The sequence below is a fragment of the Gorilla gorilla genome, chromosome 11 (genome assembly GCF_029281585.2).
Source record: "Gorilla gorilla gorilla isolate KB3781 chromosome 11, NHGRI_mGorGor1-v2.1_pri, whole genome shotgun sequence".
Lineage (NCBI taxonomy): Eukaryota > Metazoa > Chordata > Mammalia > Primates > Hominidae > Gorilla > Gorilla gorilla.
Window position 1 is genome coordinate 121077938 of NC_073235.2, and position 24839 is coordinate 121102776.

Genomic DNA, 24839 nt, shown 5'->3' on the forward strand with positions numbered 1-24839 from the left:
AAAGGGTGGGGGTGGAATAGAATAAACAACTCTGAGAAGGGACATGATCTGGTGACAACCTCAAGTGAATCAGTGGTTGAACCAGGACCAGATCTCAGTGCCCCATCTTCTGGGGACATCCTGGGTCTGAATCTTCAATGCATGTCCCTTCTGCAGTGCCTTCCTCTGTGGCCCTCAAAGGGAAACTGAAGCCTTTGAGGACATGAAGACTCGCATTAGGCCAACGAGGGGTCTTGGAACTCCAGATCAAAGAGAAGAAGAAAGACCTGACTCTGTGTGTGTGTACATGTGTGTGTGTGTGTGGCAGAGGGGGGTGTGATCATGGGGTATTGACATGAATACGCAAGGGGCAGGAAGCATCTGAAATCAGAGCTAACTTGGGAGGCACAGAACATGGGGTGCCTGGAAGGGGAACAGATGTGTTGTGGGGCACAGGGCAGGCTGGGAGGGGAACAAAGGTCCACTCCATGGGTAACCAGACCCTTCCGCCAGGGCTGGCCACTTCTGCCTTTGGAAAATGTTTCACAATGCCCCATGTTGTGTGTGTGTGTGAATCGGCCGATGTGAACCGAATGTTGATGTAAGAGGCAGGGCACTCGGCTGCGGATGGGTAACAGGGCGTGGGCTGGCACACTTACTTGCACCAGTGCCCAGAGAGGGGGTGCAGGCTGAGGAGCTGCCCAGAGCACCGCTCACACTCCCAGAGTACCTGAAGTCAGCATTTCAATGACAGGTGAGTAGTGGCCCCTAGGGACAGAGCCTGATTGGGGGGTGGAGTGGAGGAGGTCACTAGGCTGGTGGAGACTTGAGGAAGCAAGAAAGCCCTTGGTCCCCTGTGGAAGCCTCTGGTCCCCCGTGGGAGTCCTAGTCTAGAACACAGTTCTGGACACCAGACTCAATCTCACTGGGTGGAGTCCTTCACACCCCTAAGGGGTCTACCTTTCCTTTGTCTGAAGTCCGTGGATCAAAGTCCCTGGAGCTTTCTGGGCTGCCAGAGAAGGTGAGGGGTCCAGCCAAGGGGCAGACATGTGGCCTCAGCTTGCCCTTCTTAGAGCCTAGGGTCTCTCTGCATTCTCTGTGGCAGGAGATCTGCCTCTGGGCATCTGTCCTCACATGAGAGGACAGTAATTCTGAAGCTGCCATGTCCCACACATCTGGAATGTTTGGTTGAGAGGTGGAGGTGATGGACCCAAGATGGGGGCCAGGGACCTTAGTTTCTCCACTTTTCCGGGAGGAGGAGGGAAGGGAGCAGGCGGCTTTAACTCTGGGCCACCAGAAAGAGGCAGGACACTCACCATGCTTCATGGGCCCCCACAGGTGACAAGGGTCCCCAAAGGCTAAGCGGGTCCAGCTATGGTTCCATCTCCAGCCCGACCAGCCCGACCAGCCCAGGGCCACAGCAAGCACCTCCCAGAGAGACCTACCTGAGTGAGAAGATCCCCATCCCAGACACAAAACCGGTGGGATGCTGGAAACTTCCTGGGGGCTTGCAAGATTGACAGGATCCTGTGGGATCCCATGGGCTGGAGAATGGGGTCTCCTTATGATCATGGGTGGCAAGTCCCTTCCAGGTCTGAGCAGCAGTGGTGGACAGTGGCAACTGCCCCTTCCTGCTTCCGTCCCCAGTGCTTAGCTGGGGTGCTTCAGTATTTGTCTAAAAATGATTAAATGGCTTTCTCAATGAATCTCAGCTTTCCTATGAAGGAAAAGAGGCCCAGGGGGAATTGGGATTGGAGCCTTGAGGACATGTTATAGCTTTTAGGAAAGGGCATAGGGAGAAGTGAAGGAGGCTGCAGGCTGGCATCTAGCATCTAGGATGCTGTCACCTGCATTTCCAGTATCTTCTCTTTTTTTGGAGATGGAGTCTCGCTCTGTAGCCCAGGCTGGAGTGCAGTGGCGCGATCTCAGCTCACTGCAACCTCCGCTTCCCGAGTTTAAGCGATTCTCCTGCCCCGGCCTCCCGAGTAGCTGGGATTACAGGCGTGCACCACCATGCCAGGCTAATTTTTGTATTTTTACTAGAGACAGGGTTTCACCATGTTGGCCAGGCTGGTCTCAAACTCCTGAGCTCAAGTGATCCACCCACCTCGGCCTTCCAAAGTGCTGGGATTACAGACACGAGCCACCGCTCCCAGCCTCCAATATCTTCAGCAGATTTCTAAGTCAATATGCCATGCCCTGGAACAGGGTGGGGGGACCATAGCCTCAGCGGACCACAGAGAGGAGGCCCTGTGGTTGGAAAAGGAGCTGGCAAGGGAGGAGCTGGGCTAGGGAAGCTTGGCCCCCTCACCCCCTTAGACAGCCCCCTGTGAGGTCTCTGAGGACCTGACAAGTCAGGGCTTGAGAGGGGCAGGCAGTTCAGGTGCAAGCTGGCTTCTGAGCTTAACAGATCCAGAAAAAGATCCTCTGTGACTCATCAGAGCATGCTGCTTCCTCCACCCATGCCCTCCCCATCCCCTGGGTGGCAGACCCAGGAATGGGCCATGGAGGGCAGGGCTGGGCTGATGAGCCTGTTGGGGCTCCTCTAGGGGATGGCCAAGGCCAGCTGCCACCATCCCTATACCCAGGACCCCGTCACTCTACTCCTCCCACCCCCCCACAGGGCACCTTCAGCCTGCGGAAGCTATGGGCCTTCACGGGGCCTGGCTTCCTCATGAGCATTGCTTTCCTGGACCCAGGAAACATCGAGTCAGATCTTCAGGCTGGCGCCGTGGCGGGATTCAAAGTAACTAAGTCGGGACCTGAGTGGGGACACTTTCGAGAGGGAGGTGACCAGGCTAAGTGTTGAAGGCCCCTGCTGGCCATGTTTCTCCAATGTGGCCTGGGAGCTGGTGTTAAGTTCAAATGGGCCTGAAAACGGTCCCCAGGGCAGCCCTGCCAGAAGGTGGGGCATTTGTGTGGGGGGTAGGGGACGGGACTCCTCTCTTTAAAAAAAAAAAAAATATATATATATATATTTATTTATTTAATTTTATTTTTTGAGACTCAGTCTCACTCGGTCACCCAGGCTGGAGTGCAGTGGCACAATCTCGGCTCGCTGCAACCTCTGCCTCCCGGGTTCAAGTGATTCTCCTGCCTCAGCCTCCTGAGTAGTGCATGCCACCACGCCTGGCTAATTTTTGTATTTTTAGTAGAGATGGGGTTTCACTGTGTGGGCCAGGCTGGTCTTGAACTCCTGACCTCAAGTGATCCACCTGCCTCGGCCTCCCAAAGTGCTGGGATAACAGGTGTGAGCCACCTTGCCTGGCGTAATTTATTTATTTATTTAGAGATGGGGGTCTCACTATGTTGCTCAGGCTGCTCTTGAACTCCTGGACTCAAGCAATCCTCCCACCTTAGCCTTTTAAAGTGCTGGGATTACAGGGTGAGCTACCAGCGCCCAGCCAGGATGGGACTCCATCTCTCCCACCCCCTCCCCGAGGAGTATGCTTGGTTAGAGGGTATCACGAGCTCAGGGGATTTCTGAGGCTGGCCTCTTTGGCTGAAGGCCTCTCCCTGCCTCCTCACAGCTTCTCTGGGTGCTGCTCTGGGCCACGGTGTTGGGCTTGCTCTGCCAGCGACTGGCTGCACGTCTGGGCGTGGTGACAGGCAAGGACTTGGGCGAGGTCTGCCATCTCTACTACCCTAAGGTGAGCTTGGGGGGCCTGGACAGGGAGAACCACTGGCCCCAAACCCCAAACAGCCATTTTCAGCTTCCACGATCAAATAAATACATCATCTCACATGGGGCATCCCAAGTCTGTTTGTTTTTGTTGTTGTTTGTTTGTTTGTTTGTTTTTCAGTCGGAGTCTCGCTCCGTCTCCCAGTCAGGAGTGCAATGGTGCGATGTCAGCTCACTGCAACCTCTACCTCCCAGGTACAAGTGATTCTCCTGACTCAGCCTCTCAAGTAGCTGGGATTACAGGCGCCCACCACCATCATCGGCTAATTTTTGTATTTTTAGTAGAGCTGGGGTTTCACCATATTGGCCAGGCTGGTCTCAAACTCCTGACCTCAGATGATCCACCCACCTCAGTCTCCCAAAGTGCTGGGATTACAGGCATGAGCCACTGCATCCGGCCCCAATTCCATTTGATAGATGGAAAGACTGAGGCTCAAACTGATAGCATATAGCCTAGAGGGACATGAGAGGCATGTCATTTCACAGAAGGAGTAATTAAAATTTGGGAAAGTGACTTGCCCAAGACAAAAAATGGGGAGGCATCAGCTCAGGAATGGTCATTGGCTGGGGTGGACCCTGGGGACTTTGTTGTTGTGAGTGTCCAGTTTGGAAAACAGAAATTACAGCACCGGACATTTCAAAGGTATTGAATGCAGGGATTGAAAGGTTTGGGAGGGCTTGAGGGGCAAGGGAAGAGGGTGTTACAAAAAGATCAGAAAGCTGCTACACCTCTGGCACAAGCCCCAGAGCCATCCTTTGCTGCTGAGCTCCTGGAAGCATTATTGATGCTGATGAAATGGCCACTAGTGCTGCCAGAGTCCAGGTTGCCTGGTGCCACTGCCAGAAATACCACAAGAAGCAGGGGGAAAAAATGGTTTATCTCAGCCTGGGGCGGTGGCTCACGCCTGTAATCCCAGCACTTTGGGAGGCCAAGGCAGGTGGATCACCTGAGGTCGGGAGTTCGAGACCAGCCTGACCAACATGGAGAAACCCCGTCTCTACTAAAAATACAAAACTAGCCGGGCATGGTGGCACATGCCTGTAATCCCAGCCACTCGGGAGGCTGAGGCAGGAGAATCACTTGAACACAGGAGGCGGAGATTGTGGTGAGCCGAGATCGTGCCATTGCACTCCAGCCTGGGCAACAACAGCAAAACTCTATTTCAAAAAAAAAAAAAAAAAAGTTTATCTCTGCCTTTCCATCTCCTGTATGCTCTTCCTACATAAGGTAGGAAGCCCATTGGCCAGACTGTCTTGTAAATGTAGTCTGAGACGACAGACAAATGTAGTCTGAGACGACAGGCAAATAACCGGCCCACCCTTAATGAAGGATCATCTCCTCCCCATAGGTGCCCCGCACCGTCCTCTGGCTGACCATCGAGCTAGCCATTGTGGGCTCCGACATGCAGGAAGTCATCGGCACGGCCATTGCATTCAATCTGCTCTCAGCTGGACGGTACCACCCCAGTGTACCCCAACTCTTCAGGCCAGGCAGAGAACAGCTGCTGCTACTTCCCCCCACCCAATCCCTCCCAGAGTCTATTTTATCCTGTTGTCCCCTCTGAAACAGGGCTGCTGCCCTGTTTTCCAGAAATGTAAAGTGACTTGTCTAAAGTCACACAGATGTGAGTCATGCAGGACTTTGGGACTGCAGCCCCAAACTCCCTGCTGCGCCGGGTGCCAGGTCTCTCCTCTAGCTCTGCCCTGCCTCGACTGTTCTATGCCACACTCCCACTCCCCTTGCCCTAGCTGTCTGGGGGCGCTTAGGGTCCTGCTCCCAGGAGGCCAGATTCCTGTCTCCAGCCCTGAGGCTCCGTAGGAGTTAGAGACCCCTGGACCAGGCTGGGCTGACCCGGGCCACTCTGGTTTCAGAATCCCACTCTGGGGTGGCGTCCTCATCACCATCGTGGACACCTTCTTCTTCCTCTTCCTCGATAACTACGGTGGGTGCACACCCCACCTCATAGGGGAGTGGTGGTGGTGAGAGTGCTGTACTGGGAGAAGGGCTCTGACATCAAACTGCCTGGGAGCGCACCTGAGCTCCCTCACTCTCCCTGGGTGGCCTCTAGCGAGTTACTTGGACGTGCCTTTCTTCACCTGTAACATGGGGAAATAATAGCACAGACATCAGAGGGTGGTTGTGAAGACTGAGTGAGGTAACATATGTTAAGCACTTGGCACTGTGCCTAGAAGCGCTCGTAGTATTAGCCATTACGAATTGATGTTACAGATTTTTTTCGTTGGTTTGTTTAGTTTGTTTGTTCTGCTCCGTAGGGCTGCGGAAGCTGGAAGCTTTTTTTGGACTCCTTATAACCATTATGGCCTTGACCTTTGGCTATGAGGTAGGAAGCCAGTGCTGCAACCCCACTGTGGACCTCCCAAGATCATTCCTCTCCCTTCCCTCTGGCCGCGGGCTGCGGGGGGCTGGGGTGGGATGGAAGCTGAGAAATGGTGACCGCGGCGTGGTTGCGAGGGGCGGGGCTTGTCCTGACCAGGCTCCTCCCTGCAGTATGTGGTGGCGCGTCCTGAGCAGGGAGCGCTTCTTCGGGGCCTGTTCCTGCCCTTGTGCCCGGGCTGCGGCCACCCCGAGCTGCTGCAGGCGGTGGGCATTGTTGGCGCCATCATCATGCCCCACAACATCTACCTGCACTCGGCCCTGGTCAAGGTGAGCAGAGGGGAGGGGAAAGGAGACCCCCTCACTCAGTCGGAGCCATGCTGGCTCCGCCTCCAAGCCTGGAGCCCCTCCCCTCTGGCTCCTTCCGTCAGGATTTGCGGAGCCTGTAATAATTGAGGGTCAGGCGGGGCGCCATGGCTCACGCCTGTAATCCCAGCACTTGGGAGGCGGAGGCCAGCGGATCACGAGGTCAAGAGATCGACACCATCCTGGTCAACATGGCGAAACCCCGTCTCTACTAAAAATACAAAAACTAGCTGGGCGTGGTGGCGCGCGCCTGTAGTCCCAGCTGCTCGGGAGGCTGAGGCAGGAGAATCGCTTGAACCCGGGAGGCAGAGGTTGCGGTGAGCCGAGATCGCGCCACTGCACCACTCCAGCCTGGCGACAGAGCGAGACTCTGTCTCAAAAAAAAAAAAAAAAGTGTCTACTGTGCGCTGGGAGGAACAGACCTTCAAGGCCTCTGCCCTTCTAGTGGGGTAGACGGATGACAAGCAAGTAAACCAACAAAGGAAAGAATTATAGGCCGGGCGCAGTGGCTCACGCCTGTAATCCCAGCACTTCGGGAGGCCGAGGCCGGCGGGCGGATCACGAGGTCAGGAGTTTGAGACCAGCCTGGCCAACGTGGTGAAATCCCGTCTGTACTAAAAATATAGAAAATTAGCCGGAAGTGGTGGCGCGTGCCTGTAATCCCAGCTACTCGGGAGGCTGAGGCAGGAGAATCGCTTGAAGCCAGGAGGCGGAAGTTGCAGTGAGGGGAGATGGTGACATTGCACTCCAGCCTGAGTGACAGAGCAAGACTCCGTCTTAAAAAAAGAAAAAGAAAAAGAACTATAGAGCTGGGCGAGGTGGCTCACGCCTGTAATCCCAACACTTCAGGAGGCAGAGGCAGGTGGATCGCTTGAGCCCAGGAGTTCGAGACCACCCTGGGCAACATGGTAAAACCCTGTCTCTACCAACAAAAAATAAAATATAAAATAAATTAGTTGGGTGTTTTGCACACCTGTAGTCCTAGTTACTCAGGAGGTTGAGGCTTGAGCCCCGGAGGTCGAGGCTGCAGTGAGCTGAGATCCCACCACTGCACTCTCAGTGACACAGTGAGACCCTGTCAAAATAATAATAATAATAATAATAATAATTGCAAAAGGGACTCTGAAGTAAACAAAACAGAGAAATATGATAGAGAATGACTGAAAGTTGGGGAAGTAGATCAGAGAAAAGATATTACAAGCGGAGGGAAAGCAAGCGCAAAGGCCACTGGCAGAAATGAACGAGGCTTGGGTCCCTAACAGCTTTACAGTGGCTCACACCTGTAATCTCAGCATTTTAAGAGGCCAAGACAGGAGAATGCTTGAGCCCAGGAGTTCAAGGCTAGCCTAGCAAGACCCTGTCTCTGCAGAAAATTTAAAAATTAGCGGGTCGTAGTGGTGTGTGTCTGTGGTCCCAGCTACTTAGGAGGCTGGGGCAGGAGGATCACTTGGGCCCATGAGTTGGAGGCTGCAGTGAGCCATGCATTGCACCACGGCACTCCAGTCTGGGTGACAGAACAAAACCTGTCTCTAAAAAGTAAAATAAAGTAAGCTGGACACGTCTGAGGATGGAACAAGGTGAGTGAAGGAGCGTGTCAGGACCTGAGGTAGCCAGGGACCTCAAAGGCCAGCCTTGCTTCACCCACACAGTGGCTCACAGTGGTCAGGCCTCTGTGGCAAGAACAGAGATGTAGGAAACCATCGGCTGACCTGAACCTGCCCCAGACTGCCACGCAGGGGACTTGAGAAGGTACTGGGCTTTGGGGAGAACATAGAAGTGTGAGGGTGGGGGACACTGTGGTGGCTCTGAGGGACTTTGGCACTTCCCTCTCCCTTTGATCTTCATAGTCTCGAGAGATAGACCGGGCCCGCCGAGCGGACATCAGAGAAGCCAACATGTACTTCCTGATTGAGGCCACCATCGCCCTGTCCGTCTCCTTTATCATCAACCTCTTTGTCATGGCTGTCTTTGGGCAGGCCTTCTACAAGAAAACCAACCAGGCTGCGGTAAGACACACTTTCCCCTGCACCTGAGGCCACACACGTACTCATGTCCTGTAAGCCTTGCCGAGGACCCTAGGCAATGCAGCTGAGCCCTTCTGAGTCTCTGCCCTGATAATCTTCCCTGTTGGCAGATATCATTCATTCAGCAAATAATCATTGAGCATTTGTTATGTACCAAGCACATCCTAGACCCTGGGGATACAGCAGTCAATGCTACAAAGACCCAGCTCTCTGCAGCTTAAATAGGGAGGGAGGTGAGCAGACAGGAATGAATACCCAAGCAAGTGCAGAGTGGGAAGAAATAAAGGGGGTGAAGAAGCATAGTTGGGGGTATGGGGGTGGGGTCTGCATTAGCCCAGGTGGTCAGGAAAGGCTTCTTGGAAGAGATGACATTTGTGCTAATACTGGAAAAGGAACTAGCCAGCTCCTCCCTGACTCTCTGGGATCTGGGACCTGTGTCTGTCTCCCCTTCTGAGTGGATCTCAGTCATGAGGCTCTAACAACTGCAGCCAGGGTTGGGGGCTTCCTGAATGCTGAGCCCTGTGGGAGAAGGGGTGGCCAGGCCTCCAAGGACCTGGGCACTGCCACTGCCTTGCTCTGTGACCTTGGGAGGTCACACTCCTCCCTGGGTCTCACTCTGTTCCTTGGCACAAGGAGGGAGATCAACATCAGGACTGCAAACCCTTGTCTTCAAGACCAGGCAGGCGCAGAGTTGTGGGAAGTGGACAGTGTGAAGAGGGCATGGCAGCCAGGTGTCTCTGTGGTGATGCCAGCTCTTACGAACCTAAAAGAAGCTGGCAACTGGGTTCTTATGCCAGGCCTTCTCAATTTTAAATGTTGGCAACAAATCCACATTAAAGAAAAAAAACCCGGCCGGGCGCGGTGGCTCACGCCTGTAATCCCAGCACTTTGGGAGGCTGAGGCAGATGGCTCGCTTGAGCCCGGGAGTTCAAGACCAACCTGGGCAACATGACAAGACCCCCATCGCTACAAAACATAAAAGTAAAACAAAACAAAACCCAACTTATTTTGTTAGCCAAACAAAATATGTCTGGCCAGATTCAGCCTTGGGCCACCAGTTTTGGAACCCTGGTCAACTCTAGGCAGTCCGGTTTCCCAAGGCTGAGCGTGCTCCTCACATCTTCCTTCTACTGCCCTGGTACCCGCAGTTCAACATCTGTGCCAACAGCAGCCTCCACGACTACGCCAAGATCTTCCCCATGAACAACGCCACCGTGGCCGTGGACATTTACCAGGGGGTGAGCGTGGGTGGGCGGGGAGGGCGTGACCCAGAGAGGCTCCCCGCCTCGGGCAGGGCCACCGGTCCTACCACACTCGTCCCTGCAGGGCGTGATCCTGGGCTGCCTGTTCGGCCCCGCGGCCCTCTACATCTGGGCCATAGGTCTCCTGGCGGCTGGGCAGAGCTCCACCATGACGGGCACCTACGCGGGACAGTTCGTGATGGAGGTAGGGCAGGGGGCGGGCCCAGGCGGGCAAGGGGTCCAAGGACAGCAGGCACACTACTGGGGGCTAGAACTCCGAGCCTTGTGGGTCCTCTTTTCTTTTCTTTCTTTTCTTCCTTTTTTTTTGTTTTTGTTTTTGTTGTTGTTGTTGAGACGGAGTCTCGCTCTTGTCGCCCAGGCTGGAGTGCAGTGGCGCAATCTCGGCTCACTGCAACCTCCCCCTCCCAGGTTCAAGCTTCTCCTGCTTCAGCCTCCTCAGTAGCTGGGATTTCAGGCACCTGCCACCAGGCCTGGCTAATTTTTGTACTTTTAGTAGAGACAGGGTTTCGCCATGTTGGCCAGGCTAGTCTTGAACTCTTGACCTCAAGTGATCCGCCTGCCTTGGCCTCCCAAAGTGCTGGAATTACAGGTGTGAACCACCGCACCTGGCCAATTTTTGTATTTTTAGTAGAGACGCAGTTTCGCCGTGTTGGCCAGGCTGGTGTCAAACTCTTGACCTCATGATCCGCCCGCCTTGGCCTCCTGAAGTGCTGGGATTATAGGCGTGAGCCACTGCGTCCGGCCTTTTCTTTTCTTTCTTTCTTTTTTTTTGAGATGGAGTTTCGCTCTTATTGCCCAGGCTGGAGTGCAATGGCGCGATCTCCGGCTCACCGCAACCTCCACCTCCTGGGTTCAAGCAATTCTCCTGCCTCAGCCTCCTGACCAGCTGGGATTACAGGCCACCACACCCAGCTAATTTTGTATTTTCAGTAAAGATGGGGTTTCTCCATGTTGGTCAGGGTGGTCTCAAACTCCCAGCCTCAGGTGATCTGCCCTCCTCGACCTCCCAAAGTGCTGGGATTACAGGCGTGAGCCACCCGCCCGGCTCTTTCTTTCTTTTTTGAGACAGGATTTCACTCTGTTGCTCATGCTGGAGTGCAATGGCACCATCACAGCTCGCTGCAGCCTCAACTTCAGCCTCCCGAGTCATTGGGACTACAGGCTCATGCCACCACACCAGGCTAATTTTTAAAATTATTTGTAGAGATGTGGTCTTCCTATGTTTCCCAGGCTGGTCTCAAACTCCTGGGCTCAAGTGATCTTCCCGCCTTGGCTTCCCAAAGTGCTGGGATTACAGATGTGAGCCACCCCACTCAGCTTTGTTTCCTTCATGTAGCCCAGAGGGCAACACTATAAGCCCCATTTTACAGATGAGAAAACTGAGATCCGGACAGATGAGGTGACTTGCTGGAAGCTGCAGACCCGGGACTAACAGAAGCCTTTTCCCCAAAACTGTTTAGTCTTCAGCAACCAGCTATGGGATGGGAGCTCCCCATTTCTCCCCACCCATCCCCTCTTGCCACCTAGGGACAGAGCTGCCCCAGTTCAACAGTGGAAAAACAGAGCATGCCCCCAGGGATAAGTCGGTTGAGGGACTACAGAGGATCCCTCCTCTGGAATCCCCAGTCCTGTCTACTCCTCACCAAGGAGCTCACCCCCACCCCAGGGCTTCCTGAGGCTGCGGTGGTCACGCTTCGCCCGTGTCCTCCTCACCCGCTCCTGTGCCATCCTGCCCACGGTGCTCGTGGCTGTCTTCCGGGACCTGAGGGACTTGTCGGGCCTCAATGATCTGCTCAACGTGCTGCAGAGCCTGCTGGTGAGATGCGCCAACCCCACCAGCCCTGCCCACTGCTGAGCTAAACAGGACCTCCAGCAACCCCCACGCTGAGCCTTGCCTGGGCCTGCCAGGCCCTGTCCCAGGCACATCTTGCCTACAAGGCTTCCATTGTCCCCACAGCCACCCTGGGGGGCAGGAGGGTAGGAATCACCATTATCCTTCCCCCCTCCCACCCCCCAGATGGTCTCCCTCTGTCACCTAGGCTGGAGTGCAGTGGTTCAATCATGGCTCACTGCAGCCTGCCCTCCCTGTCTCTAGCAATCTTCCCACCTCAGGCTCCCGAGTAGCAGGGACTACAGGTGCATGCCATCACACCCAGCTAATTTTTTTTTTTTTTTTTTTGAGATGGAGTTTCACTCTTGTTACCCAGGCTGGAGTGCAGTGGTGAGATCTTGGCTCACTGCAACCTCTGCCTCCCAGGTTCAAACGATTCTTCTGCCTCAGCCTCCTAAGTAGCTGAGATTACAAGCGCCCACCATCACACCCAGCTAATTTTTTGTATTTTTAGTAGAGACAGGGTTTCATCATGTTGGCCAGGCTAGTCTCAAACTCCTGACCTCAGGTGATCCACCCGCCTTGGCCTCCCAAAGTGCAGGGATTACAGGCATGAGCCACCGCGGCAGGTCTAATTTTTTTTTTTTTTTAAATAGAGACAAAAGCTCATTATGTATGTTGCCCAGGCTCATTATCCCATTTTACAGATGGGAAAACTGATGCACTCAGTTAAGTTACTAGTGGCAGAGCTTGGATTCAAACCGAAGCAACCTGGTGCCAGAGCCCCCAAACACTTTCTCCTGCTTTGGAGCCCACAACCTGATAAGGCAGGAGACGGGGAAGTAGGCTCAGTGTGGTTAGGGCAGTTGAGCTCACACCCACACAGAGGGTGTCAAGCCACGCCCATCTTGCCCCCACCCTTGCCATATTCTGAGGCAGAATTCCTCAGCCTAGGCTCTTGCTGCTCTCCCCAGCTCCCGTTCGCCGTGCTGCCCATCCTCACGTTCACCAGCATGCCTACCCTCATGCAGGAGTTTGCCAATGGCCTGTGAGTACCCCCTTTCCCAAGTGCTGGATTACATCACCACATTTCATCCTCACAGCCACCCAGAGGTACGAGCTACAATTCTCCCCATTATCCCAATGAAGCCACAGAGGCTGAGAGAGGTTAAGGGACTTGCCCAGGTTCACACAGCTAGCAAGTTGGGGAGCCAAGACTAGAATCCAGGGCAGAGGGCTGTTTCTAGAGCCTGAGCTCCTCACTCTCGCCTCAGACTCAGCTCTTGCCAAATCCCGCCACTGTGTAGCCTGGAAGGCCCAGGAGGCAGAAGGTGGGGAGGGGGTCTGTCTGCTCCAGGTCCCACAGCCCAGAGAAGCGGCCTTGGTGTATCCGCCCAATGTGGGCGCTGGGAGATGAAGAGGAGTTGATGCAGGTGGACCAGCAGCAACCAGCCAGTCCTGAGCCTCTCTCGTGTCCCCCAGGCTGAGCAAGGTCGTCACCTCTTCCATCATGGTGCTAGTCTGCGCCATCAACCTCTACTTCGTGGTCAGCTATCTGCCCAGCCTGCCCCACCCTGCCTACTTCGGCCTTGCAGCCTTGCTGGCCACAGCCTACCTGGGTCTCAGCACCTACCTGGTACAGTAGGGCCAGGGGATGCCTTGGGAATGGATGAGGCAAGGACAAGAGGCAACCAATGGGGGAGGGTTTGGGGGGACACAATGGGGCTTCCCCAGAGGTCTTGGCCTCTCCCCAACTCATGGTTGCCCCTCCCCCAGGTCTGGACCTGTTGCCTTGCCCATGGAGCCACCTTTCTGGCCCACAGCTCCCACCACCACTTCCTGTATGGGCTCCTTGAAGAGGACCAGAAAGGGGAGACCTCTGGCTAGGCCCACACCCAGGGCCTGGCTGGGAGTGGCATGGATGACGTGACTGGCCTGCTGGATGTGGAGGGGGCGTGTGCAGGCAGCAGGATGGAGTGGGACAGTTCCTAAGACCAGCCAACCTGGGGGCTTTAGGGACCTGCTGTTTCCTAGCACAGCCATGTGATTAACCTCTGGGTCTCAGTGTCCTCATCTGTAAAATGGAGACACCACCACCCTTGCCATGGAGGTTAAGCACTTTAACACAGTGTCTGGCACTTGGGACAAAAACAAACAAACAAACAAACAAAAAACATTTCAAAAGGTATTTATTGAGCACCTGCAGGCGTGACCTGACAGCCCAAGGGTGGGTGGGGTGAGGGCTTGAGGACTTGGGCGGGACACAGGCTCCAAACTGGAGCTTGAAATAGCGTCTGATGAATGTTAAATTATCTATCTATTTATTTATTTGAGACAGGGAAAGGGTCTCCCTCTGTTGCCCAGGCTGGAGTGCAGTGGCGCAATCTTGACTCATTGCAACCTCCACCTTCTGGGTTCAAGCGATTCTCTTTATTCAGCCCCGGGAGTGGCGCGCGCCACCACGCCCAGCTAATCTGTGTATTTTCAACAGAGACGGGGTTTGCCATGCTGGCCAGGCTGGTCTCGAACTGCTGGATTCAAGTGATCCGCCCATCTCCGCCTCCCAAAGTGCTGGGAATTACAGGCGTGAGCCACCAAACCCGGCCTGATTAAAGTTAAATAAATACTAGTTCCCTTCTCGTCCAAAGGAGCAGGGAATGGGAACCGGGAAGGCACGAAGTCTCTAAAGCATCCAGAAGACCCCTACACCAGGGTCTGGTCCGCTCCTATTCGCCGCAGCCTTTCTGTTCCGCCTGCAACCCATTTTCCAGACAGTACAACGGCGGCGCACTTCTTTCTCCGTCAGGCACCAGGTCATAAGGAACCCAAGAGTCTGTGCCTCTGAGGCCCAAATTATTTGCTGTTTCCTCAGGGGAGCCGGCGGCCGCGACTCCCACGCCGCGCCGTTACCGCTCCCTCTCTGCTGACTGCTCCCCCTAGGGGCAGAGACGGTCCTGACGCCCGCCACCCGCGCCGGCCTTACCCCTCCCCGCCAGGCGGAACGACGCGGGGAGGCGGGCGCTCGGGGCTCGCGCCCAGGGGCCCCAGAATCCTTCGGGGAGAGTGGGTGGGAGGAAGCTGTGTGGGCGGGGAGCCCCCTCTGCCTTAGGGAGCGGCTGGGCACCCCTTCGCCCCATTCAGGGGCTGCACTTTATAGACGTTCCCTAGGCTGTTTCTAGGCTCCCCCAAGTCCCTCCTCCAGCCTCGTCGGGTCCCTCAGACCCCAGCCCAGGACCTGCGGAGGGCCGCAGTGAGGAGAGGCCAACGGGCCTTTCCCCAGAGTTGAACCTGAGCCGGGTGTTGCACCTGGAAGAACCCCCGATTTCCTGGGGACCCAGCAGGGCAGGCGGCCTGGCTCCGCGCTCAGGTCCGGACGCTTGTTTATGAGAAGAATTTCCTCTTTCTTAAAAGGGCAACGATGCGAGTGGGTCCCTCAAGGAGAGAAGGGATGGGACCGGTCTGGTGCGACCTGGGCAAGCACTGCAGAGGGTACCTGGGCAAGAGGGCCGCCCGCCTCCTCTGGGTTTGGCACTGGAGAAGATGGGTCCATGCCAGCTGAAGGAGGAGATGGATGGGGGACGTGTAGCGAAGAAAGGCATCTCCCAGATCCTTTAGCCTCCTGGAAGTGCCCCCGTTGTACCCCCTACACACCCCTCTTGGCATTGAGTGCCAGTCCTCTGCCAGGCTCTGTGTTACAAGTTGGGGAGGGCGGCAAAGTCCCGAATTAAAGATGTCAGTTCTCAAGGACCCCACACTCCAGCAGCGGGAGACAGCTGTGCAAACAAGTCACTGTGGCAGGATGCGGTGAAGGGCGCTGCCCGTGACGCCAGCCAGGAAAGGGGACTGAATCTTGAAGGGGGGTCGGCGGTAGGGGGGAGTGTTGACAGGACAGTCCAGGAGGAATGAGAGTGCCAGGAGCATGGGGGCACGTGTGTGCACATCTGCCAAGACCTGAAGCTTTCTGGGGACGTCTTAGATCTTGTGGGGCAGGACGGGGGACGGCAGAGTAATGGGCAGGTTGGTCAAGAAGACACGGAGAGCCGGCTAAGGGGCTACCCAGGACCTGAGCAAAGGGCTAGTGATGAGGTCGCGCCAAGGTCAGTCATTTGGACACTGGAAGGCGTCTACTTAGAGCTGCCCCCATTCCCCCCACAGTGGCTCTGGTTCTTCCAGCCTGGCCTCAAATCGACCCTCCAGGAAGAGGGGTGCAGAGTTGCTCTTCTGGAAGCTCCCTTCAGGCCTCTCAGGGAGGGCGTGGTCGCACTCGGCACTCCCCAAGAGCCTGCTGAATGCATCCCGACTTTCTGCACGGCTCCCCCCCTCCCCCTGGGTGGGGCTTTTACCAGCCCTCTTTGGCAGATGGGGAAGCTGAGGGATTGTGTTGGAAGAGACGCTTCCAAATCCACAGGTGCCAGACAGCACCTTGCTGAATCCCGTTCCTGCCCCTCCCCGTTTCTGACTTGTGGCCCCCATGATTTTATTTTTCCTGGGGTGTGAATGATAAAACAGACAAAAAATAGAGTGCATAAAGCGACCTCCACCTGTAGAGATAGAGGGCAGCTGGGTGTAGACAACCCCTACAGTGAGGACACTCGAAGGACCCCCCTCCCCCCACGCAATCCTGGCCTCTCGACTCACTCTGTAACTAACTACCCGCCCCAGGTGTGGGGAGAGAAGTCCAGGGCTCCAGGCAGAAGGCGCGGCTACCTCTGCCGCTTTGGGAGCCTGGGAGGAGGAGTTAGGTCTCCCTGGGAAGAGAACTGCACGGGCAACGGCTTGAAGTGGCGATAAGATGGGGTGGAGAAGGTGGGGGATTCCTGAGGAATCCTGTGAACTCAGGATGGCGCGTCTGGGAATGGTGGGTGTGGGGACAGCCGGCCAGGTTCCAGCCCCCTTCACAGAGGGAGAGGAAGGCGCGCCACCCAACCCAGGCCAAGGGCGAAGCCACGACTCCACTCAGTCCCTCGCCACACGCTTCCTTTTGGGGTCATGAGGGCCCCGCATCCGGAGATAAAGCCGAGGCCCCACCCAGGGGGCCGGACCGCAGGGGAGACAGATGTCCCGCTCCCAGGCTGCCGCCTTTGCCCTTGCCGGTAGACCCGAGGCACGTCGCTTCCTTTCTTGAAGCTCAGTTTCCTCATCTGTGAAATGGGTTAAGAAGGAGGCCGTTCTAAGGGGTAAATGAGATTAGGGGGCGCAGCCAGAGCAGGCCTAGGAAAACGCCAGCAGCGTGTGGCGATCACGGTGATGAAGCGCAATGGTGGCCGCCCCGTGGGCTACCCAGGAGCAGGAGGAGGGCCGAGGGATCCAGCCCGGGGACCGGGGTATCAGTCCCCGACAGTCCCCTCCTGCCCCTACTCCCAGCCTCAGCGCACGAAGCCGCCGCGCCTTCTGGCAGGCGCCGCTCCCCTCCCTTACCCTCCTGGCCCCCGCGCGGGGCCTCCCCTCCCCGGCTCCCCTTCGGCAGGGCCTGGCGGACGTGCGCCGCGTCGCACCCGGCGGCCGGACGGGACAGGACGCGCCCGCCCCGCCCCGCCACGGAGGCCCGAGGGAGAGGGGGAGGGGAGGAAGTGCCGAGGCGTGTTTGTCGGGCTTGGCATTATTAATTTTTAAATGGTGAAGTTACAAAATAGTAACGACGAGTGAAAAGAACTTCATAAACGAGGAAAAAGACCAACCCGCAGACCCACGGCGCGCACCACGGAGGGGCTTCCAGCGAGAAGACAGGGACCTCCTTTCCCAAGTGCCCAGCACTGCGCCACAGGCCGGGTGGAACGGGCCTTGAGGGCCTCTGGTTTGAGGTCCCCCACGGTCGGGCTTTGGGCCCACCGTGTGCGGCGCCGTGCTGGGCTCCTAGGATCGGCAGCGAGTCCAGTGACTCCCACCGCACCCCCAGTAATCACAGGGCGGCCGGCGACCGCGGACAGGGGAGGGGGTCTGGGAAGGCCCCTGGAAAAGGTGGCATTTCCTCGAGGTCGGTGGAATTTGGCTACGCGAAAGGAACAGCGCGTACGAAAACTTCAGGCGGGAACGCGCGGTGGCCCGTGCGCGGCGGGTAGACGTGCGGGGCCCCGGGTGGGGCCGTGGGGAGAGGTCGGCAGGGGGCTTTCCCAGGGCAGGGAGTTGGAATTTCACGTCCTACAGACCGGGGGCACCTCGCCCTGGGGCTGCGGGGGGCGGCGACCGTCCCATTCAAGAGCGTGATTCTGAGGTTTGCACAGCTGTTTCGGGCCAGCAGCGCCTTCGCTGGCTCTTGACGTCCTTGCGAGGTGATCTCTGCGACCACCAGACAGGAGAAAAGACCCATTTTACAGATGAGGTAGTGCTATCTCCAAGTCCTCAACGAGGAAACCAAGAAGCCTCTAGTCCCGGGTCCTTAGAAAACGCAGAGGTGGAGCCGCGCCGCACTCGGGCACTCCCCGGCGTGGGCGCTCCGGGCGGGCGGGCCTTGGCCCAGGGCGCTCGGCGGCCTGGAACGTTGAGCCGGGTGCCGGGCCTGCCACGCAGCCGCAAAGACTCAGCCCCGCCGGCGGGCGGCAAGAAGGGAGGCGACGCCCCCTGGAGCGCGGCAGGAACCCGGCCCGGCCCGCCTCCCAGTCCGCCTAGCCGCGCTGGTCCCAGAAGTGGCGAAAGCCGCAGCCGAGTCCAGGTCACGCCGAAGCCGTTGCCCTTTTAAGGGGGAGCCTTGAAACGGCGCCTGGGTTCCATGTTTGCATCCGCCTCGCGGGAAGGAAACTCCATGTTGTAACAAAGTTTCCTCCGCGCCCCCTCCCTCCCCCTCCCCCCTAGAACCTGGCTCCCCTCCCCTCCGAAGCTCGCGGGGATCCCTCCCTCCCACCCCTCCCCTCCCCCCCGCGCCCCGATTCCGGCCCCAGCCGGGGGGGAGGCCGGGCGCCCGGGCCAGAGTCCGGCCGGAGCGGAGCGCGCCCGGCCCCATGGACAGCTCGGCCGTCATTACTCAGATCAGCAAGGAGGAGGCTCGGGGCCCGCTGCGGGGCAAAGGTACCGGGGCTGCGGGGAGGGGGCCGAAGCCGGGGCGCCGTGGGAGGAGAGAAGGGGCCGGGATCTTCCCCAGGGGAGCCGCCGCCGCCGCCCCGGGCGGCCGCCTTAGCTGTGCCCGAAGCTCCCAGCCCGAGAGGGAGCAGGGAGAGAGTTTGAACTCAAAGGAGGCTCAGAGACGCGGGGCGGGGCCTGGCGCCTTTGGGGCGCTCCTGTCCGCTCGAGGTGAGGAAACTGAGGCAGGAATAGAGAGGGAACTCCTTCGGGGGTTTCCTGGCAGGCATTGCGTGGTGCATGGGCGCCCCCCCACCATTGGCGCCAATGGGGCTGGGAGATGGGGGAGCTGAGGAGGGCGCCTATGGGCCACCCGCTGAGACTCCGCCCCACCCCCAACCCCCACCCCCCCGGGCTGCGGTCCGGTAGGGTCTTGGGAGGGGGCGCCGAGGTGACAGCAGGCTGGGGAGGCTTGGAGGGATATCCCGCCAACACACAGCCACGTTCCCCACAAACTTCGCGTCACGCGTGGAGGCGCCGACCCTCTCGGAGGCACAGAGAGGACGGCCAGCACTTCCAAGAGTCGCTTGGCGCCCGCGGGGAGAGTCGTGCGCCTAGTGGGCACGCACCACCCCGCAAAGCCTCGCCGCCCCGACGAGGCTGCGTCCCCCAGCGTGGCTGGGCCGGGGTGGGGGGGTCTGTCTTCTCTTCCTTTTCCCCGTGTGGACCTCAGGACCTGGACGCTGCCCCCAGGTCTGCCCACCCTCGCCTGGGTCTGGCTGCCCCGGAGCTGAGGGCAAGGTGGAAAGGCTAGTTGCAGGGGGCCGGAGGGGGGTGGGGTGGGAGGGGTATCTGTCAATCAGGCCGCCGCTGCTGGGCTCCAGGTCGGAGGTCTGGGCGGGGCAGGGCAAACAGATGGCCACTGGACACTGGCCCCAGGCCGCGGGACTGCACCCCTGCCTCTGGGCCCAGCCGCAGTGAGGACTTCGTACCCACGGGGGTGGAGAGGATGGAGGGAGGGCAGGGGTGGACTGCCCTGGGTCCCAGGCCCTGGCTGTCCTGAGCAGGGGTGCTCAGGTAAGGTGGGGTCAGGAGGCACCGCAATGTTGCTGATCAGCAGCAGTCATGGAGGCTATGAGAAGCAGGGAGAGGGCACCCCAGGACCCCTTTCTCCAGGCCACGCACTCCCTATGTGGGCGCCTTAATACCTGCTACACCTATTTGTCGGGGAGCTGCAGGAGCCTTGGAGTTGATTGTGGGGCCCTGACAGGGGCATTTCAGAGAAAGTCAGGAGCCGCCTTGGATGAAGGGGCCACGGCAAGATCCTCCTGCCTCAGGGGTTCACACCTGGGCACACATGCAGGATTCTGCAGGCCAGTGTGCACCGAGCCTCCAACTTGTGCCTCCCTACTTCAGGGGACCAGAAGTCAGCAGCTTCCCAGAAGCCCCGAAGCCGGGGCATCCTCCACTCACTCTTCTGCTGTGTCTGCCGGGATGATGGGGAGGCCCTGCCTGCCCACAGCGGGGCGCCCCTGCTTGTGGAGGAGAATGGCGCCATCCCTAAGGTGCGTGGGGGCCAGGTGGGGCCGCGGGGGCACCTGGACTCAGTCTTCAGGGCTTTAGGGGAACGGGCTCCTGACTGAGCTTTTCAGGATGGACTTGCAGACCTGAAAGGTGCAGAGTAGGAGGGTGGCGGCCTCCCCTGCCAGGCCCTGCCCACTGTGGGGAAACTGAATTCTCCCTCATAAGTGGAAGCTTTTTTCTACCTTGGTTTTCAGAGAGGTCTCAAAGAGCCAGGAGGCCTACCCAAGTCCTAGAGCTGGCAGGGGCAAAGCTGGGAAGGGGGAAGTATCTGTTCCTGGGGCCTGGGGTTCCTCTGGAGAGGGCTAGGGGGAGAAGCCTGCGTGGGAGGAAGGGCCAGGCCCGGAGAGAGGCACCCCAGCCAGCCCCGCCCTCCCTACAGCAGACCCCAGTCCAATACCTGCTCCCTGAGGCCAAGGCCCAGGACTCAGACAAGATCTGCGTGGTCATCGACCTGGACGAGACCCTGGTGCACAGCTCCTTCAAGGTGGGCCCTGCTCAACAGCCCTCAGCCCGGGTCTCGGGGGGCGTCCCCCACCCTGGCCTGGGAGGGAGGTGTGTGCTGGACCCCATGCCCTGGGGCTCCTCCTCCAACTCCAGCAGCTCTTTTCCCCCCACAGCCAGTGAACAACGCGGACTTCATCATCCCTGTGGAGATTGATGGGGTGGTCCACCAGGTGAGGGCCAGGAGGAGGCAGTGGTGGGCTCGGCATCTGCCTCCAGACCCTAGGCTCTTCCCACCAATCCGGAGCGCCTCGGATGGGAATTGGATACATGTGGAATGTCAGAGGCCCAGAGAGGGTGTGAGACTTGTCCCAAAGTCACACAGAACCTCAAGGGCTCGTGCTGACTCCAAGCCTGCAGAGTGGGCTCCTCCTCTAGGCCCCCCCCCGTGCTGTGCTCCCTCGCCCCACCCTGCCCGGGACCCAGTTCAAGTAATTCAGGATAGGTTGTGTGCTGTCCAGCCTGTTCTCCATTACTTGGCTCGGGGACCGGTGCCCTGCAGCCTTGGGGTGAGGGGGCTGCCCCTGGATTCCTGCACTAGGCTGAGGCTGAGGCAGGGTAAGGGACTGGGAATTAGGGACCTCGTGAGGTAGGACTGGCCAGTGGAGTGGAAGTTTTGACCGTTTTCTGTGGGGGGGGGGGGGTACAGTTTCCCCAGCAGTGGTCAGGGTAGCTGGCCAAGCGGAGCCTGCAGGCCCAGCCTCCTTCCTGTGCGCCTCTGCCTCCCTGGCCCATGCCCTGCCAGCCCTCGGCCACCCCCACACTGCCCCACTGGCCCGCAGCCCCCTCACTGGCCCGCCCCCCAGGTCTACGTGTTGAAGCGGCCTCACGTGGATGAGTTCCTGCAGCGAATGGGCGAGCTCTTTGAATGTGTGCTGTTCACTGCTAGCCTCGCCAAGGTGAGCCCCACAGGGATCCCGGGGCAACCCTGCCCTCCTACCTACCTCCCGCATGCAGCCCAATGAACCTGCGGGCCCCAGGATGACCCACCTCCTGCTCCCAGTACGCAGACCCAGTAGCTGACCTGCTGGACAAATGGGGGGCCTTCCGGGCCCGGCTGTTTCGAGAGTCCTGCGTCTTCCACCGGGGGAACTACGTGAAGGACCTGAGCCGGTTGGGTCGAGACCTGCGGCGGGTGCTCATCCTGGACAACTCACCTGCCTCCTATGTCTTCCATCCAGACAATGCTGTGAGTGCGGGCTGGACTGGGACTGGGACAGGAGCTGAGACCCAGGAAGGGGTCAGTCCATTCAGGCCACCTTGGCCTCCTGGATCCCCAGTTGGGGGGTGGGTGCCCTCCCAGTCCTTCCTGCATTCATTGCCTATGCCTGCCGCCCACTCCCCTCGTCCACCTGCCCTGTAGCCATATGGTCTTTTCCCCTCGCACACAGCAGAGCGTCTGCCATGCACAGGGGCCCCCACAGGGCAACGGAGTTTGGAAAGTTTCAACTTTTCGAATTGCCAGTTGTGACCTGCTGATGGCCCACAGAATTAATTTAGTGGGTTCTGATTGGGAATTTTAACAAAATGAAATAGAAAATATGCGGTCGGGTGCAGTGGCTCATGCCTGTAATCCCAGCACTTTGGGAAGCTGAGGTGGGCAGGTAGCTGAGCCCAGTAGTTCAAGACCAGCCTCGGCAACATGGTGAAACCTTATGTCTACAAAAAATACAAAAACTAGCCAGGCGTGGTGGTGCATGCCTGGAGTCCCGGCTATGCAGAAGGCTGAGGTAGGAGTATCATTTGAGCCCTGGAGGCAGAGGCTGTGGTGAGCCAAGATTGTGCCACTGCACTCTAGCCTGGGCAACAGAGCAAGACCCTGCCTCAAAAAAAAAAAAAGTATCCGAGTGCTTCGTACAGATAAGGTTAGGAATTGTGAAGCTTTTGCATTGTTACGTTATAAATGTGTTTTCCTGGGGGTTGCTGTCAAAAAAGTTTGAACACTGCGGGTGAGGGGTTTTCAGAAACTGCATGATCTGAGTAGTGGCTACATAGGGCTGGCCTGGAAATTCTGCACCCAGGACCACCTGCCCCCCTCATCTTCCTACACCCACTTCCCCAGGTACCGGTGGCCTCGTGGTTTGACAACATGAGTGACACAGAGCTCCACGACCTCCTCCCCTTCTTCGAGCAACTCAGCCGTGTGGACGACGTGTACTCAGTGCTCAGGCAGCCACGGCCAGGGAGCTAGTGAGGGTGATGGGGCCAGGACCTGCCCCTGACCAATGATACCCACACCTCCTCCCAGGAAGACTGCCCAGGCCTTTGTTAGGAAAACCCATGGGCCACCGCCACACTCAGTGCCATGGGGAAGCGGGCGTCTCCCCCACCAGCCCCACCAGGCGGTGTAGGGGCAGCAGGCTGCACTGAGGACCGTGAGCTCCAGGCCCCGTGTCAGTGCCTTCAAACCTCCTCCCCCATTCTCAGGGGACCTGGGGGGCCCTGCCTGCTGCTCCCTTTTTCTATCTCTGTCCATGCTGCCATGTTTCTCTGCTGCCAAATTGGGCCCCTTGGCCCCTTCCGGTTCTGCTTCCTGGGGGCAGGGTTCCTGCCTTGGACCCCCAGTCTGGGAACGGTGGATATCAAGTGCCTTGCATAGAGCCCCGTCTTCCCCGCCCAGCTTTCCCAGGGGCACAGCTCTAGGCTGGGAGGGGAGAACCAGCCCCTCCCTCTGCCCCACCTTCTCCCTTGGGACCGAGAGGGCCCCTACCAACCTTTGCCTCTGCCTTGGAGGGAGGGGAGGTCTGTTACCACTGGGGAAGGCAGCAGGAGTCTGTCTTCAGGCCCCACAGTGCAGCTTCTCCAGGGCCGACAGCTGAGGGCTGCTCCCTGCATCATCCAAGCAATGACCTCAGACTTATGCCTTAACCAGCCCTGGGGCTTGGCTCCCCCAGCTCTGAGCATGGGGGCATAGGCAAGACCCCCCTTGTGGTGCCATATAAATATGTACATGTGTATATAGATTTTTAGGGGAAGGAGAGAGGGAAGGGTCAGGGTAGAGACACCCCTCCCTTGCCCCTTTCCTGGGCCCAGAAGTTGGGGGGAGGGAGGGAAAGGATTTTTACATTTTTTAAACTGCTATTTTCTGAATGGAACAAGCTGGGCCAAGGGGCCCAGGCCCTGTCCTCTGTCCCTCACACCCCTTTGCTCCGTTCATTCATTCAAAAAAACATTTCTTGAGCACCTTCTGTGCCCAGCATATGCTAGGCCCACCAGCTAAGTGTGAGTGTGGGGTCTCTACGCCAGCTCATCAGTGCCTCCTTCCTTCACCGGTGCCTTTGGGGGATCTGTAGGAGGTGGGACCTTCTGTGGGGTTTGGGGATCTCCAGGAAGCCCGACCAAGCTGTCCCCTTCCCCTGTGCCAACCCATCCCCTACAGCCCCCTGCCTGATCCCCTGCTGGCTGGGGGCAGCTCCCAGGATATCCTGCCTTCCAACTGTTTCTGAAGCCCCTCCTCCTAACATGGCGATTCCGGAGGTCAAGGCCTTGGGCTCTCCCCAGGGTCTAACGGTTAAGGGGACCCACATACCAGTGCCAAGGGGGATGTCAAGTGGTGATGTCGTGCTCCCCTCCCCCAGAGCGGATGGGCGGGGGGCGAATATGGTTGGCCTGCATCAGGTGGCCTTCCCATTTAAGTGCCTTCTCTGTGACTGAGAGCCCCAGTGTGATGAGAACTAAAGAGAAAGCCAGACCCCTATCCTGCTTCTGTGGTTATTGCGGGGGACTTCAGCAAGTGGGGTGTGTGCCTTGCACCTGCGGCTGCCGTGGGCCCCCCCGCTTCAGCACACCTGGAGGGCTGTTGGTGGAGGGAGGGGCTGCCCGTCCCTCGACACTTCAGGTGGGAAGGGCAGCGTCAGAGCACAAATTTGAGCCTCCAGGCTGTGCTCGTCTACGTCTCTCCGCCTCGGGGATGTGGTCTGCAAAATGGAGATGTGCCCTATTGGCAGGACTAATTAAGTGCCTGGACACAGACGACAGGATACTAGTAGCTGGAAAGCAAAATTCGAAGGCCTGGGTAGGGGCAGCCCTGGAATGCGGCGGGGGAGGGGGCGTGGCCTCTGCCCTGGAGCGGAGGGGCGGGGCTTGTGCGGCCCCGAAGGCAGAGGCGGGGAGCGGGGCGAGGCTCGGGGTGGAGGCTCCAGCGGCAGAACTTGTTGGCCTGGGTGCGGCGGGCTCCGGCGCCTGGCTCTGCCGGGCGGCCTGGGTGGGGCCGGCGCCGGGGCTCGGCCCCCCCCGCCCCCCTGCGGCCTCTGAGCAGCCATTGGCCGCGCCCCCGCCCCAC

The 24839-nt window shown here is 58.3% G+C and overlaps 2 protein-coding genes and 1 non-coding gene across 6 annotated transcripts; all 3 read left to right on the forward strand.

Annotated features, from left to right (window-relative positions):
• The first annotated feature begins 608 nt into the window (after positions 1-608).
• Positions 609-19987, forward strand: SLC11A1 (solute carrier family 11 member 1). The gene is made up of 16 exons (XM_019022275.4): positions 609-733; positions 1318-1460; positions 2603-2725; positions 3510-3629; positions 5011-5117; positions 5534-5604; positions 5936-6003; positions 6171-6326; positions 8210-8368; positions 9535-9624; positions 9713-9832; positions 11315-11464; positions 12454-12527; positions 12962-13115; positions 13256-16656; positions 19889-19987. The coding sequence occupies exons 1-15, from the start codon at positions 727-729 to the stop codon at positions 13364-13366; spliced, it is 1653 nt and encodes a 550-aa protein (XP_018877820.1). The 5' UTR covers positions 609-726; the 3' UTR covers positions 13367-16656; positions 19889-19987.
• CTDSP1 (CTD small phosphatase 1) lies at positions 17032-24254 on the forward strand. Of its 4 annotated transcripts, none has more exons than XM_019022278.4 (7): positions 17032-18481; positions 19889-20037; positions 20439-20540; positions 20674-20730; positions 21364-21456; positions 21561-21746; positions 22620-24254. In XM_019022278.4, exons 1-7 carry the CDS (start codon positions 18415-18417, stop codon positions 22746-22748), a joined length of 783 nt encoding a protein of 260 aa, XP_018877823.1. In that variant the 5' UTR covers positions 17032-18414; the 3' UTR covers positions 22749-24254. The 4 variants fall into 4 exon arrangements, with proteins under 4 accessions (XP_018877823.1, XP_004033258.1, XP_055235528.1 ...); XM_004033210.4 differs by having other exon boundaries at positions 18080-18481; positions 20436-20540; XM_055379553.2 differs by having other exon boundaries at positions 18175-18481; positions 21561-24254.
• MIR26B (microRNA mir-26b) lies at positions 20964-21073 on the forward strand. Its single transcript, NR_106304.1, has one exon. It is a non-coding gene; the product is annotated as a microRNA mir-26b (primary transcript).
• Positions 24255-24839: the final 585 nt, after the last annotated feature.

Coding starts and splice junctions, on each gene's coding strand:
- SLC11A1 (XM_019022275.4), top strand. Junction 8,369..9,534: donor AGAAAACCAACCAGGCTGCG/GTAAGACACACT, acceptor TGGTACCCGCAG/TTCAACATCTGTGCCAACAG. Junction 11,465..12,453: donor ACGTGCTGCAGAGCCTGCTG/GTGAGATGCGCC, acceptor TGCTCTCCCCAG/CTCCCGTTCGCCGTGCTGCC.
- CTDSP1 (XM_055379552.2), top strand. CDS start 18,415: ATGGACAGCTCGGCCGTCATTACTCAGATCAGCAAGGAGGAGGCTCGG. Junction 18,482..19,888: donor GGGCCCGCTGCGGGGCAAAG/GTACCGGGGCTG, acceptor TCCCTACTTCAG/GGGACCAGAAGTCAGCAGCT. Junction 21,457..21,560: donor TCACTGCTAGCCTCGCCAAG/GTGAGCCCCACA, acceptor TCCTGCTCCCAG/TACGCAGACCCAGTAGCTGA.